Source organism: Urocampus carinirostris, chromosome 1 (genome assembly GCF_059441175.1).
Source record: "Urocampus carinirostris isolate Australia breed hairy pipefish chromosome 1, RoL_Ucar_1.0, whole genome shotgun sequence".
Lineage (NCBI taxonomy): Eukaryota > Metazoa > Chordata > Actinopteri > Syngnathiformes > Syngnathidae > Urocampus > Urocampus carinirostris.
In genome coordinates this window covers 528,003-543,506 of record NC_142349.1, presented here as the reverse complement: position 1 = coordinate 543,506, position 15,504 = coordinate 528,003, and the positions used below count along the sequence as shown (strand labels likewise).

The 15,504-nt window shown below is 42.0% G+C and overlaps 1 protein-coding gene across 4 annotated transcripts in view; it reads left to right on the top strand.

Annotated features, from left to right (window-relative positions):
- cog1 (component of oligomeric golgi complex 1) overlaps positions 1-15,504 on the top strand; it is a 70,058-nt gene that overhangs the window by 22,551 nt on the left and 32,003 nt on the right. For all 4 annotated transcript variants that reach the window (XR_015849923.1, XM_088330387.1, XM_088330303.1 and 1 more), the window contains exons 5-6: positions 12,195-12,351; positions 14,203-14,413. Coding sequence is in view for 3 of the 4 variants with exons in the window: in XM_088330387.1 (XP_088186513.1) it covers positions 12,195-12,351; positions 14,203-14,413 (368 nt within the window). In the remaining variant the exon portion in view is untranslated. The remainder of the gene's footprint in view (positions 1-12,194; positions 12,352-14,202; positions 14,414-15,504) is intronic.

The window sequence follows — 15,504 nt, the reverse complement described above, 5'->3', positions numbered from 1 at the left end:
CGCCTGTAGTTTTTATGTTTTTTTTGTCCATGAACAAGTCAAAAATCATGTTATAAGTGATTACTTTAGTCCCTTTTTGTCTGAAACAACCCAAGTTTCAATATCTGGCAGTATCTACTATAACCATGTCTTCAGAAAATGCAAAAACCATTTAAAATAAAAAAACAATAACAAAAACAGACTTGGATTTTTCAGGATTATAATGAAGTAGAGAATGGAACTGACATGAACACATTGTCTATCTATCTACACTGGTCATATCCCTCGAGAGGGGTGACCGACAGCAAGACTCCACATACAAAAATCAAGAAAATTAAAGAAAATTAAAAAATAAAATAAGAAGGGAAAAAGTAGCAAAGAAACACACTCAACAATTTTTGGACCATGGCCAACACAAATGCCCAAACACCCAAACAAGTTAAGCACCTTTACATCCAAGTTGGTCATGCTTTCGTCCCGTCAGATGAAACTGGGCATCCAAGTTGGGAACATCTTGGATGTCGAACACATTGTAAGATAACAAAAACTGGAAATATAAACTGTATAAGTATACACACACAAAACGTTTTTGGGTCTTGCTCTCAGCGTCCATAGATTTCGTTTGATCTCTGGCGCCGACTCTGACCCTGAATCCTCTCAAGTGCAGGGGAATATAGTGTTCAGCAGTATCCATCCTAAAAGATAGGCATGTATTAGTCTTGAAGGAAAGTAACCAATGGAAAGATAGGTACATTGAACTAATAACAATTATAATGTACAAAAAAACAGGATAAAAACTAAAAAGGTAGAGTATAATAATAAGATGCATGACACACCAATTAATTGCCCCTTTGACAATCAAAACTAGATGGATAGATGGGTAGAAACTTTATTCATCCCCGCGGGGAAATTCACATTTCCAGCAGCATCCCTGAGCTGAGAACAATACTATAATAAAGCAAAGAGAATACAATATACAAATACCCAATGCGACGTGCAATGCCCACTGTAGCGTGTTATATAGAATATCTAAATAGTGCTACACAGAATACATATTGCAATACAATTAGGTAATATGCAATGTAGGGGGGTTTGGTTTAATGTGGGCTTTTACTCTGCCGGGTAGAGTTAAAGAGCCTCATGGCATGAGGAAGAAAAGATCTCTTCAGTCTGTCCGTACTACAAGACAGTGACAGCAGTCTGTCGCTGAAACTGCTCTTCTGTCTGGAGATAATGCTGTGTAGTGGATGCGATCGATTGTCCATGATTGACCGCAGCTTTTCCAGTGCCCGTCTCTCAGCTACTGTTGTCAGGCTGTCCAACTCTGTGCCCACAACAGAGCTCGCTTTCCTCGCCAGTTTACTGAGACGAGAGGCACCCTTCTTCTTGACGCTGCCTCCCCAACACGCTGCAGCATAGAAGAGGGCGCTCGCCACAACTGTCTCATAGAATATTTTCTTGAGCTTTTTGCAGATTTTGAAGGAGGCCAGAAGTCGGCTTTGGCCTTTCCTACATAGAGCTTCTGTGTTGGCAGTCCAGTCCAGTTTGTTGTCCAGCTGCACACCCAGGTATTTGTAGGTCTGGACAAATTCTACACATTCTCCTTTGATAGTTACAGGAATCCCATACGACTCCGTACCACCCCATGGGAAATGGTATCACAGAACGATTTAATCGAACATTGGGAGATATGATCAGAACCCTTCCCCTTCAGCCCAAAGCAAAGTGGCCACAAATGCTGCAGCAGCTCACCTTCTGCTACAACTGCACGGAGCATGAGACAACAGGGTTTGCACCGTTCTACCTAGTGTTTGGCAGGATCCCTCGTCTTCCTGTTGATGTCATGTTTCAACATGCTAGTACCAATGATGCTGTTTGTAACCCATCTGAAGAAGGATCTACATCACAGGTGTCAAACAGGCGGCCCGCGGGCCAGATCAGGCCCGCTAAGGGATTGAATCCGGCCCGCGAGACAACACTCAGAGAAGCGCAAGAGAAAAACAAGCTGCAGGTTGAAATAGGTCAACTTGATGTTGCCAAAGCCAGGTGCCTCGAACAAAGACACTGTACTTGTATTTATTTCTCTCTCTCTCTCTCTCTCTCTCTCTCTCTCTCTCTCTCTCTCTCTCTCTCTCTCTCTCTTTTCCACCCCTTTTCTCCCACTCTGTCTCTGTCTCTTTCACTCTCTGTGTCTCTCTTTTTCTCTTCCTTTGTTGCTTTGTCTCGTTCTCTCTCTTTGTCTTAAGCTCTTTTGCTCTAACTTCCTTTTTTCCTTTTCTCTTTCTCTGTTCAAACCCTTCGCGCTTTCCTTTCTCTTCTCTCTCCTTCTGTCTTTCTATTTCTCTTTGGATTTCTTTCTTACTCTCCCTTTTCTTTCCCCTCTCTCAAGACATTTTTTTTTGTTTTTCTCTCCCTATCTCTCTTTTTCTTTCTTTGTCCCGCCCACTCTCCTTTTCCCTCCCTCCTTCTCTTATTTCTTTATCTCTCTTTTTCTTTCTCTTGAATCTACTAGTCCGGCCCCTGACGGAATTTTTGTTCTATCATTTGGCCCCCGAGTTAAAATCAGTTTGACACCCCTGATCTACATGAAGCTGCTCAGATTGTACGGAGGAATACTTTCAGAGAACAGACTCGCCATGCCAAGCTGTACAACCGTAGGGCCAAAGGATCACCCCTCGTCGTGGGAGACCGGGTGTTGATCGCCAACAGAGGTGTCCCAGGGAAACACAAGGTTGCAGATAAGTGGGAGTCGAGCCCGTATGAAGTCATATCAGTCAAGCCTGATCTCAATTTCTATAGAGTCAACTATTGCCTGACGGGCAAAGAGAAGGTAGTTCACAGGAATTTGCTGCTCTCTGTTGGCTTCTTGCCCTGTGAGGGAGATCTGGCCAGCGAATCTGAAAACTCAGGGTGTGATGCTGCTATGCATGGAAGTGATGTATGCCCTGATGTACCTGACGCGGTTGAAAACAGTGATGTCCGTACAGTAAACTGGGTGATATAGTCAGGTGAAGAGGAAGTTCATGCAGAGGTGGAGGATAACTCACTAGACAGTAGATCTGATGCTCAGTCTGACTCTCTCACAGTCGATACATCCAGTCAAGGAAGTCAGTACATCCCCGAACAAGATATTGACCATACTGCAAGTGACAATACGGATAGCCCACCACGGTGCTCTGAAAACATGATCCCTTTGGGTATGGGCCCTCCAGATACTGTCCTCCCAGACGAGACCCCATTGAACACTGTCCCCCCGGACATAGTTTCCCCTAGTACTGACGCGTATGAGACAGCCACTCCTAATAATGACTGTTTAGACTTGACTGTCCCAGACTCTCAAGCTCAGGTTATTTGTGCTCAACCAAGCCGTTATGATCTTAGGGTCCGCCAGTCCATCAGGCCTCCCAGTCGTCTTATTTGTCAGATGAATGACCAGTTTGTAGGTGACAATTCTGTGTCCGCAATATCTGCTAGTTCCTTGTTTAAGTTCTTTAGAGATGCACTTTCAGTTTGAGTAACAAAGCTTGACCAAGAAACAAGAATCGCGCCTATGTGATTACTTGAAATTACAGGAACAATGTTTGATATTTCAGAGATGTAACAGGCATCTTTGAGTCCGTGCTTAGTTAGGAGTTTGATCGCCTCCTTTCTTTTCACACTCCTTTTTGGGAGAGTTTTAGAACTGACATGCACTTCAGTTTGTTCCTTGTAATACTGTACCAGTTTTTTTGTCCGTTTTTTCATCAGTATTTGCACTTTTGCATGTGATTTTTTTCTGTTTAGTGTAGCACTCCCATATTTAGCAGAATTTCAGGGGGGTGTATCTAACGGGTGTAATAATAACTTTTGTTTTATTGAAATTCCTGCTGAAATATGTGTATAGTTTTTGGTAAGTGTCCTGCAATGATGAGTCCAACAGTGCCACCTGCTGGTATGGGGTGGGGTTTGGTTTTGGCTTCTGACATGTGACCGGTAGGCGGGGTTTGTTGGCAGTCTACAGAGCGAGCTGCTAACGAGATCAAAGAGATCAAAGCCAGCAGTAAAGCTAATGTTGTGACTCATTTCATCTGCAGTAACTTTAATGAAAACCTCATCATCCAGTTCAGCGTGAATGTGGATCTTTGGTGGGACGAGTACACCGCGGTTACATTGGTTTGTGTGTGTGTGTATATATTTATCAGGTACACCATGCTAGTAACCAGTGTGAGAGCTTTATTACATGGTGTACTATCTTGCTGAAGGTAGTTATCAGAAGTTGGGTACATTGTGGTCATAAAGGGATGGGCATGGTCCGCAACAATACTCAGGGAGGCTGTGGCGGTGCAACAACGCTCAATTAGTACCAAGGGGCCCAAAGAGTGCCAAAAAAAATTCCCCACACCATTACACCACCACCACCACCAGCCTGAACCGTTGATACAAGGCAGGGTGGATCCATGCGTTCATGTGGTTAACGCCAAATTCTGACCCTACCAGCCGAATGTTGCAGCGGAACTCAAGGCTCATCAGGCCAGGCAACGTTTTTCTAATTTTCTGTTGTACAATTTCGATGAGCTTGTGCAAATTGTAGCCTCAGTTTCCTGTTCTCAGCTTAAAGAATTTCCCTTCGGGGATGAATAAAGTATCTTATCTATCTACAGTATCTATCTATCTATCTAAAGGAGTGGCACCCGGCGTGGTCTTCTGCTGCTCTAGCCCATCTGCCTCTAAGTTTCACGTAACGTGCATTCAGATATGTTCTTCTCCCTAACCTGGTTGTAACATGTGGTCTTTTGAGCCACTGTTGCCTTTCTATCAGCTCGAAACAGTCTAACCATTCTCCTCTGACCTCTAGGATCAACAAGGCATTTCCGAACACAAAAAAGCTGCTCACTGGATTTCTTATTTTTTTCAGACCATTCTCTGTAAACCCTAGGGATGGTTGTGTGTGAAAATCCCAGTAAATCAGCAGTTACTGAGATAATGTACTGAGACCAGCCATACAACCATGCCACGTTCAAAGTCACTCAAATCACTCATCTTCCGCATACTGATGCTCTGTTTGAACTGCAGGAGATTGTCTTGACCAAATCCACATGCCTAAATGCACCGATTTGCCGTAATGTGTTTGGCTGTTTAGAAATTAATTATTAACGAGTAGTAGGACTGCTGTACCTAATAAAGTGGCCGGTGAGTGTGTATGTATGTATGTACATATATATATGTATATATATATATATATATATATATATATATGTATATATATATATATATATATGTATATATATATATACACAGGACTGTCTCAGAAAATTAGAATATTGTGATAAAGTTCTTTATTTTCTGTAATGCAATTAAAAAAACTGTCATACATTCTGGATTCATTACACATCAACTGAACTATTTCAAGCCTTTTATTATTTTAATATTGCTGAATTTGGCTTACAGCTTAAGAAAACTCAAAAATCCTATCTCAAAATATTAGAATATCATGAAAAAGTATACAAGTAGGCTATTCAACTAATCACCTGAATCATCTAATTAACTCGAAACACCTTGCGAGGGTTTCCTGAGTCTTAAAAACACTCAGCTTGGTTCAGTAAACTAAATCACAAGTATGGGGAAGACTGCTGATCTGACTGCTGTCCAGAGGACCATCATTGATACCCTCCACCAGGAGGGTAAGACACAAAAAGAAATTTCTCAACGAGCAGGCTGTTCACAGAGTGCAGTTTCAAAGCATATCCACAAAAAGTCTGTTGGAAGGGAAAAATGTGGCCGGAAACGCTGCACAACCAAGAGAGATGACCGCAGCCTTAACAAAATTGTGAAGAAGAGCCGCTTCCAGAATTTGGGGGAACTTCAAAGACAGTGGGCTGAAGCTGGAGTGCAGGTATCAAAAGCCACAGTTCACAGACGTGTCCGGGAAATGGGCTACAATAGCCGTATTCCCATGGTCAAGCCACTTCTGAACTCAAGACAACGGAAGAAGCGTCTGACTTGGGCTATGGAGAAGAAGCACTGGACAGTTGCAGAGTGGTCCAAAGTCCTCTTTTCAGACGAAAGCAAGTTTTGCATTTCATTTGGAAGTCAAGGCGCCAGAGTCTGGAGAAAGGCTGGAGAGGAGCAAAATCCAAGTTGCTTGAAATTCAGTGTGAAGTTCCCACAGTCAGCAATGGTTTGGGGAGCCATGTCAGCTGCTGGTGTTGGTCCACTGTGTTTCATTAAGTCCAGAGTAAATGCAACTGTGTACCAAGAGATTTTAGAGCACTACATGCTTACATCTGCTGAAAAGCTCTATGGAGATGAGGATTTCATTTTCCAGCATGATCTGGCACCTGCCCACAGTGCCAAAACCACCAGTAACTGGTGCACTGACCATGGCATCACTGTCCTTGATTGGCCTGCTAATTCCCCTGACCTGAACCCCATCGAGAATTTGTGGGGTATAGTTAAGAAGAAGAGGAAAGACACCAGACCTACAAATGCAAATGAGCTGAAGGCCGCTATCGAAGCATCCTGGGCATCGATAACACCTCAGCAATGCCACAGGCTGATTGCCTCCATGCCACGCCGGATTGATGCAGTAATCCGTGCAAAAGGATTCCCTACCAAGTACTGAGTGCATCAATGGACATTTTCAAATGTTTGATTTAGTTTTGCTGTTATAAAATTATTTTTTGACTTGGTCTGAGGAAGTATTCTAATATTTTGAGATAGGATTTTTGAGTTTTTTTCAGCTGTAAGCCAAAATCAGCAATATTCAAATAATAAAAGGCTTGAAATAGTTCAGTTGATGTGTAATAAATCCAGAATGTATGACATTTTTGTTTTTTTTAATTGCATTACAGAAAATAAAGAACTTTATCACAATATTCTAATTTTCTGAGACAGTCCTGTATATAATCCTGGTGGAGGAGTTTGTGTGTCCCAATGATCCTAGGAGCTATGTTGTCTGGCAAAACAGGTTCTAGTTGTGAGGGGCCAGACAAAACGCAGATCAGAAGACCCTTTATGAAGACAAAAAACATTGGTCCATAATTTTGCTTGCCCAGATGCGGGTTACCGGTGCCCCCTTCTGGAGCCAGGCCTGAAGGTTGGGTCCGCTGGCGAGCGCCTGGTTGCCAGGGCTTTGCTGATGGGGTCCGGCCGGGCACAGCCCGGAGGGACAACGTGCGTCCCTCTTTCCATGGGCTTACCACTTGTGGGAGGGGCCAAAGGGGCTAGGTGCGTAGAGAGCTGGGTAGCAGCCAAAGGAGAGGTCCTTGGCGCAACCTACAGAAACTAGCTTTTGGGACATGGAATGTTACCTCTCTGGCATGGAAGGAGCCCGAGTTGGTGTGTAGGTTGAGAAGTTCCGACTAGATATAGTCAGACTCACCCCCACACACAGCTTGGGCTCTGGTACCAGTCCTCTCGAGAGGAGTTGGACTGTTGTTTGTGCTTATGCACCAAATTGCAGTTCAAAGTACCCACCCTTCTTGGAGTCCTTGGAGGGTGTGCTTGAGAGCGCGCCCCCTGGGGACTTCCTCGTAATGCCTTGAGACATCATCGCTCACGTGGGCGATGACAGTGAGACCTGGAGGGGCGCGATTGGGAAAAACGGCCCACCCTGACCTAAACCCGAGTGGTGTATCGTTATTGGACTTCTGTGCCTGTCATGGTTTGTCCATAACCTTCTAGCTATGAGTTCAGACATAAGGGTGTCCACATGTGCACTTGGCACCAGGAAGCCCTGTAATTCGATGATCGACTTTGTAGTTGTTTCATCGGACCTGCGGCTGCATGTTCTGGACACTTGAGTGAAGAAAGGGTGGAGCTGTCAAAAGATCACCAGGTGGTGGTGAGTTGGCTCCGATGGTTTGGGAAGATGCCTGTCTGACCCGGCAGACCCAAGCGTGTTGTGAGGGTCTGTTTGAAACGGCTAGCAGAATTTCCTGTCAGAAGAAGTTTCAATTCACACCTCCTCCGGCAGAACTTTGCCTGTGTCCCGAGGGAGGCGGGGTACTTTGAGTCCGAGTGGACTATGTTTCGCGCCTCCATCGTCGAGGCGGCTGATCGGAGCATTGGCCGTAAGGTAGTATATATATAAAAGCAGGGTTGGGAGGGTTACTTGAAAAATGTATTCCGATACAGTCACTAGTTACCTGTTGAAAAATGTAGTCAGTAACGTAGTCCAAGTACCATAAGATTACAGTAATGTAGCTTGATTACTTTCAATTACTTTTGGATTACTCCAATACCAAATATGCTAATAAAAGACAAAAGAAACTAAATATAAATAAAATTAGTACATTTTGTGTAAGACAAATTAACAGTGTAACCTTGCAAAAGAAATAGAGGAAACCAAGGTCAGGTAGTTGCTTGTAGTCCTACAAAGAAAATGCTCAAATCTTAACCACATAGTATAGTTTATTTAGCAAAAGAAAAAAAACTTTCTCTTTCACATTGCAGCCAAAATACGCTGTTTTAGTTCACATTATGAATCAAGAGCATATTAAGAGCCCAATATGGTTTTAAACACAAAAAGTGTTCACTTTCTAAATTTTCAACAAAAATTTCAAGCAAGTGAAAGATATTGAACACCACAATGTAAATTCAGGCAGGTGCTTTTGAGTTTAAATTAAAAGTATAAGCTTACATCACAATATACAAAATAGAAATAAAGTCTGCTCCTTGTACAGTGAACACAAAAATATTACTTTAGTCTTTCATCTAGCACTCACACCATTAAGTAAATACAGCACGTAGGTAGATGAAATATAAATCTAAGTAATGGCCTAACGCAAAATTCCAAATGGAAATAGTCTTAACAAAACACTAAGTGCTCTTTTTAAGATTACTATATAGATTAAGGGCACCCACAATACACAACGTTAAACAAAAATAAAGTATACTTCTTGTGTAGTGAACACCAAATTCTCACACTTAAGTCCTTCGCACCCTGTTTGACAAATCAGGTGTGCTCTCTGAATTTTCAAAAATAAAATAAAAGGACAATCAAAATTAATGTAAGGTACTACACTTTAAGAACATAAAGCAAGGCAAAAATAACATTTGCTGCTTATACATTTGCAGAACTAGTGTGTAGGAAGTAGGAACCATTTGTAAAATCCTGAGACTGGAAATGTGCTGCCCAACTGTAGTCTTATATTCATTCAAAACTGAGCTTTGGGCAAAACTTTCTGTTATAACGAAGGAGGAGGACTTGCTCCATGTGGTCATCAGACATTCTACTACGAGATGAGGTCAGTACATTTCCACCATAACTGAAAAGGCGTTCAACTAGAGCACTGGAAGGCAGCGTAGTATTGTACTTCATAAAGAGCTGCTTAACCAAAGGAAATGCATACAGGGAGTCCATGGTCTTAACGGTATCATCAAGGAGCCTACGAACCTCTTCCTCTGCTGTGCTCTTGTCAGTCCTGTTTTTCTTCCCAAACACATTGATCCATCAGTGTCAGAGATGGTGTTTGTTGCATCTGCAGGAGATTTCCCATTTTCCAAAGAGCTTGCCTCCTGAACCATTGTTTTGCACATATCCTCTTTCTTCTCAACAGGAAGCCAACACATGTGGAATTTTGGCATGGTAGTTCAGATTCAGATTCAGATTCAGATCTACTTTATTGTCATTCTAGTACACGTGTATACAGAACGAAATGTCGATGCATCTGACCCCCAACAGTTTCCTTGAATGTACAGATATAAATAATGTGGTATTGTATTTTGGCTACGTGTAGTATTTTACCATAGTGCCGAGTAGAAGAGTAGCTAACCAGATGTGCAATATGGGCAGACAGGTTAACAAGTCAGGTACACAGTAACATTAACACTGTAACAATAACGCTGTAATTACAATAGTGCAGAGAGCAATGTGCAAGGAGTGGCAAGCTATAAAAAAAAAAAACTGCCAGTAGTGCAAAAGTCAGATTAGCAGCCGTTTAGATTTAAGTTAACTATATGTTAGATTGACCATTTAACAGTCTAATGGCCAGGGGGACTAGACTATTGCGGAGCCTGGTGGTCCTGCACCGCACACTGCAGTACCTCTTCCCAGAGGCTAGCAGAGTGAACAGTCCATGATGGGGGTGAGAGGGGTCCCCGGTAATGTTTTTTGCATGGGATAGGCAGTGCTTCTGGCCAATGTCCTGAATGGAGGGAAGTGTAGCCATTCTTGCATCATGGCTGCTTAGCATGGCCCCAAAGCGATGATCAATTGCATCAATGACTGCAGTAATTATGTGTGCTGTGTACATCACTTGTGGCTCCTTCTCATAGAGCTTAGATTTTAGGCTTAAGATTGTTGGAATGAGGAACCCCAGATAGCACTTTTTCCTCCCCCTGTAGAAGATCAATGGATTGAGTAAGTGGCTGTAAGACAGCTACATATTCCCTGAGAAAAGTCATCTCATGAGGGTTCAGCCTGGTCACACAGAGTCTTGAGCAGATGTCTCCCAGCTGATCTTCTGTAATTCAGTCAGTTTGGCAATGGCCGTATATTCAGAGCTCCACCTTGTAACACATGGAACCGTAACTCTCATACTGGCAATATCCTGCACGACTTCTGCAGCTGCTGATGATCGATGTGCTTTGTTCCATATAGAAGCACACTTTCCCATTGCACTTCGATACACTTTCCGGGACGGCCCTTTGGATTCTGCTTTATCCACCTCATTGGTGGCAATCAAGTTAAGTGTGTGTGCTGCACACCGTTGATGAGGAGGGAGGAAGAAGTGAAGTTCCTCATCTATCTCCATCTCCAGAGCTGTGTCCATATCCAAGAACCTAATTCCTTCATTCAAATCATCTGGTGCTGCCCCCTCACTTGTTTCAAATTCTCGGAAAGCCTTAACAAAGTTACTCCCATTGTCTGTAACTGTGGCCCTTACTTTCTGCTGCAACTTATAGTCTGCATGTATTTAACTGATTTTTGCTGTAAGGACATCAAATATCTGATGTCCCATCCTTATTACGTTAGCTACTTAATACGAAACTCACTATCTATACAGCAAACGATGATCCGGTTGTCTTGATACAGAGAATCACGTTTGCTAACTTAGAATTGCTTCATGAACACTGAAACGCTAAAAACGAGAGAAAAACGCAGGTGCTTGGCAGTCTCTCTCTCTATGTCTCGAACATATTTTCGTTTAGTTTTTGTTAACAAATATAACACTACCACGCAGAGTACTAACCTGCTCATCAAGCTCACCATTCATGCACATTCATTCACCATTGACACAGCAATTTGGGTAATTAAGTGTCTTGTTCAAGGACACATCGACATGTGGGAATATGGGACAGACTTTAATTTCCAGCAAACCAGAGCTATTGTTTGACAAAGCACTGAAAATATAGCTGGAGAATATTTTCCAGAGGTAGTAGTTGTAGCAGTATCAGCAGGTACGCTAGCTAACTAAAGTTAACTTAAGCTAATAATAGCAGTCTTACCTGTAAATGTTTCTTCAAATTATAAGTGGAGTCCTTGGATGATGACAGCAGTTTCACAGCTGGAAGGCATAACTTACACTGCACGGTGTTGTTGTTGCCCTTTTCAGCTCGATGAACAAAATAATGACGAAATTTCCACCCAGTAAAGGCATTCTCTTCATTGGAGGCCATGCCAGCAATTGCAAAGATTCTCTCGGTGCCGTGAGTCTCATGAAGTGTTCTAGTGGTGCACGCACACGACGTGTGACGCTTATCTCTCTCAATCTCTCCAGTGTCAGTGACAGCATAATGAAATGATGATAGGCACAATTCGTGTATCCGCGCATTATGTATATATAAATATACTTATAAATAAAAGTGTAATCCTGCAAAATAATCCTTATTTTTACTAAATGTACCTGTAATTTGATTACGTCTTTTTTTCTGTAACTAGCCGAATACAATTACATTTTTTTGGTATCCAAATTACCTAACACCGTTCCATGTATTCCGTTACTCCCCAAGCCTGTATATAAGGTAGTATATATATTATACCATATATAAAGTCACCTAATGACTCCCAACACATCAGTTGGGTTGAGCGAGGCGGCTGGGAATCATCTCCCATCAAACCCCCAGAAAGAGTCAGAAATGTGAATGTGTTCTTGACTCTAGCCACCTACCACTATATATATATATATATATATATATAACATGGTAGCTGGCACCCCCATGGTAATTAAAGGGTTAAGACACAATTGAAATAGAAATACAATCCCTGCCACTGTTTCTGTTGCTTCCCTTAGGTAAAGTCAAAAACATCTTTCATGAAGACACAAGTAACCGTAGCTGGTTCAAATACATGCCTCTATCCATCACTGAGTTCCAGCCCACACTTCGTACCCTTGCTCAGCCAATCCAGAGCAAGCAACTACGGGACACATTGCAGCAGTGGATCGACACGTAAGCCTCATTCATTCCGTTTATCATAGCAGAACATATGCATTAACAAACTGTCTGGAAATTTTACAGGGGCAAAAAATAACTTTGGAAATGTATTGCAAAATAAAATATAGATTGAGTTAAATACATTAGTAATAGATTAGTTGTTGATTAATCAATTATTAGTTTCCCTTCTCGTAAAATAGGAGAAAATTCATTAATATTGCATAAACTTCACTGATATGTACAGCGCCTTGCGAAAGTACAATCTCCTTTCGCTGCAAAAACAGCCTTGAATCTTTTGGGTTACGTCTCGTTAAGTTTTGAACATCCTGAAATTTTTACCCACAGCTTCACATAATTTTCCTGGCTTAACTTTAGCATTGAATGTGACAAACATTGAATGCATGTGGCTATGCGTTTATTTCTATTTTTCAGGACGACCTAGTTCCTTCCCACAATGCCTTTCCCTTCATGCAGTTCAGAATCTTGTTCACCTTGTAAAGACTTTGCATGTCAGCAACACAGTACTGTATTTCAGTGGTCCCCAACCTTTATTTGCACCACAAACCGGTTTAATGTCTAACAATATACTTGCGGCCCAGCCCAATAATAGCATCAATAATTTGGTAACCGTGACTATAAAAATTGTGTGATAATGACGTAAAAGCTAATGCCTTTTTGTGTGTTTTCTGTATCCCTAGTAGTCTAGTGGATAGGGTCTGGTGCTTATCCCGCTGCGACACAGGTTTGATTCCTGTTGCAACCAATTTTTACAGATGTAATCAGGGAGAATATTTTGACTAATCAATCATTGCACAGATGTGATACATATTTAGATTTAGTGCAACAGGAGTCTTAACTGTAGTTTTAATTCTGTGCGCCTTCCTTACGTGAAAAAAATAATACAAAAGATGCATTTTTGGGGGTTCGCATGGTAGTTTGAACGCCATATCGTTATAGTTACCCAGCACTTATGGAGCCCTCTCTGTGTTTGTAAAAAGTGATGTATTTAAGCTCTACGTGCATTTTTGAAGCAGAATGGTAGAATTCATATCAGTGTATAGCAGCCTTTTGACAAAAAAATATCATATATAGTAACAGCAAAACATAGCACAAAGTATGTGCTAGCACCAAGACAGCAACTTAATTTAAGTCATTAAAGTAAAAAAAAAACAAGCTGGATTTCTTCCGTTGAAGATACTGGGGAAATTGTCCTTGAATGTGTTAGAACCGTGCCTGAAATTTAGCCACGCTAAACAGGGCTAACTACCAGCTCGGTGGCCTTGGGTGTATGGCGCCCGCCCCGAGACTGGGAGGTTGTGGTTCAAGCCTCAGCCGAGTCATACCTAAGACTTTAACATTGGTACCCGTTGCCTCCCTGCTTGGCGTTCAGCATTAGGGGTAGGAATTGGGGGGTTTGGTCACCTAATGACTCCTAACACCTCAGTTGGGTTGAGCGAGGGGGCTGGGCATCCCCTCCTCTAAATCAATCTCCCAAAAAGAGTCAGAAATGACTCTAGCCACCTCCCACTAGGGGGATATGGCTGTGGTATATATATATATATATATATATATATATATATATATATATATATATATATATTTATAAACAGGGCTAACCTAAAAAACAGGAGGCTGGCTGACCAAAAATATACACTAAGCAGCCAGGATAACCGGGAGCCAACAGCAAAAAACTATTACGAGAACAAACACAAACCCAACCATAATGCAGGACATGAGGCTCTCGAGAACCAGGTTGGCCACCCCTGCTATAGAGGGTGAACCAGGACCATTTGGCGGAAAAAAATGGAGTCTGTCTGACCAAAAACATGCAATAAGCAGCTGGGACAACTGGCCATTTGCTCCTAGATGTAAGGAGGACATCTTCTGCGGTGTTGCTAGCCTTCTCGTCTATGTGAAGAGCCTGAAAGGACTAGCAGCCATTCGAGATGCTGTTTGGGACCTCCTCTCTGCCGACTCCATCAATCAACACTGGAATATAGTGTGTAAGCGGCTGTTGGATCGCCGCCTTGCCATCTGGGATGAATTCCTTCAACAGCTCTTCCTTCAACGCTTACAGGTGACCAATCACAATCATACAACACTTAAAGGGATTACAAAATACCTTTTAAAAAAAAATAGGCACAGAGCGTTTTGTGCTCCTCCTCACAATCATGCAGCAATATTACATTGTCCATGCGCAATAGAACTCCAGGAATTAAACCTCAACGTTGAAGGTTTGACCTCATATCACCTAGAGCTGTGACGTCACCGGATGACAATAAGGACTTAAAACAATGGTGGGACCCATTGAAAAACAGACAGCGATTGTAGTAATCAGCGAAGGCATTTCTGCTTTGAGTAATTGGAACTTTTCTAGCCTGTCGCTGGGTAACTTTTGACTCTTTTGTCCGAAATGTATGTTGTGATAATCGATAAGCTGCGTGAGGTAAATTTATCTGTCGGGATGTTTTTCCTTTTGTGTTTTTCGCTGTGTGTCACGCAATTAATATAATATTCGTAAATAGCTTCCTGTTGGCGTGCAGGCTCCCAAAGCTTTCCCGTTTTCCTTGGTCCAGATTAGTTCCGTTAGCAATCAGCTAGCTGCTCATTGCACGTCCAGGGTTGGGTAGGGTTACTTTAACTTGATTACTTTCAATTACTTTTGGATTACTCAAAAACCAAATATACAAATAAAAGACAAAAGAAACTAAATATGAATAAAATTATGACTCACAACACGTGGTAAGCTTTCTCTCCTGGCTTTGATCTCTTTGATCTCCGGCAAAACTAACTTAAAATGCGACAGAAAAAAAATGAAAATAAATCCGAACAACTGGCCAACATCATTTTTGCCGTTCCATGTATTCCGTTACTCCCCAAGCCTGCTCAAAATTTTGTAATTATATTCATATTTAGTTTATTTTGTCTTTTATTAGCATATTTGGTATTGCAGTATTTCAGAAGTAATTGAAAGTAATCAAGTTAAAGTAACCCTACCCAACCTGTGCACGTTGCATCGTTTCTCCCTAGCTGGTTTCGCGTTTGATGCTGTGATCATTTCTTGCTGTTGGCTCCTAGTTGTCCCAGCTGCTTATTGCATGTTTTGTTCAGCCAGCCTCCTATTTTTTCCGCCAAAGGGTCCCAGTTCATCCTATATAGAAGGGGCGT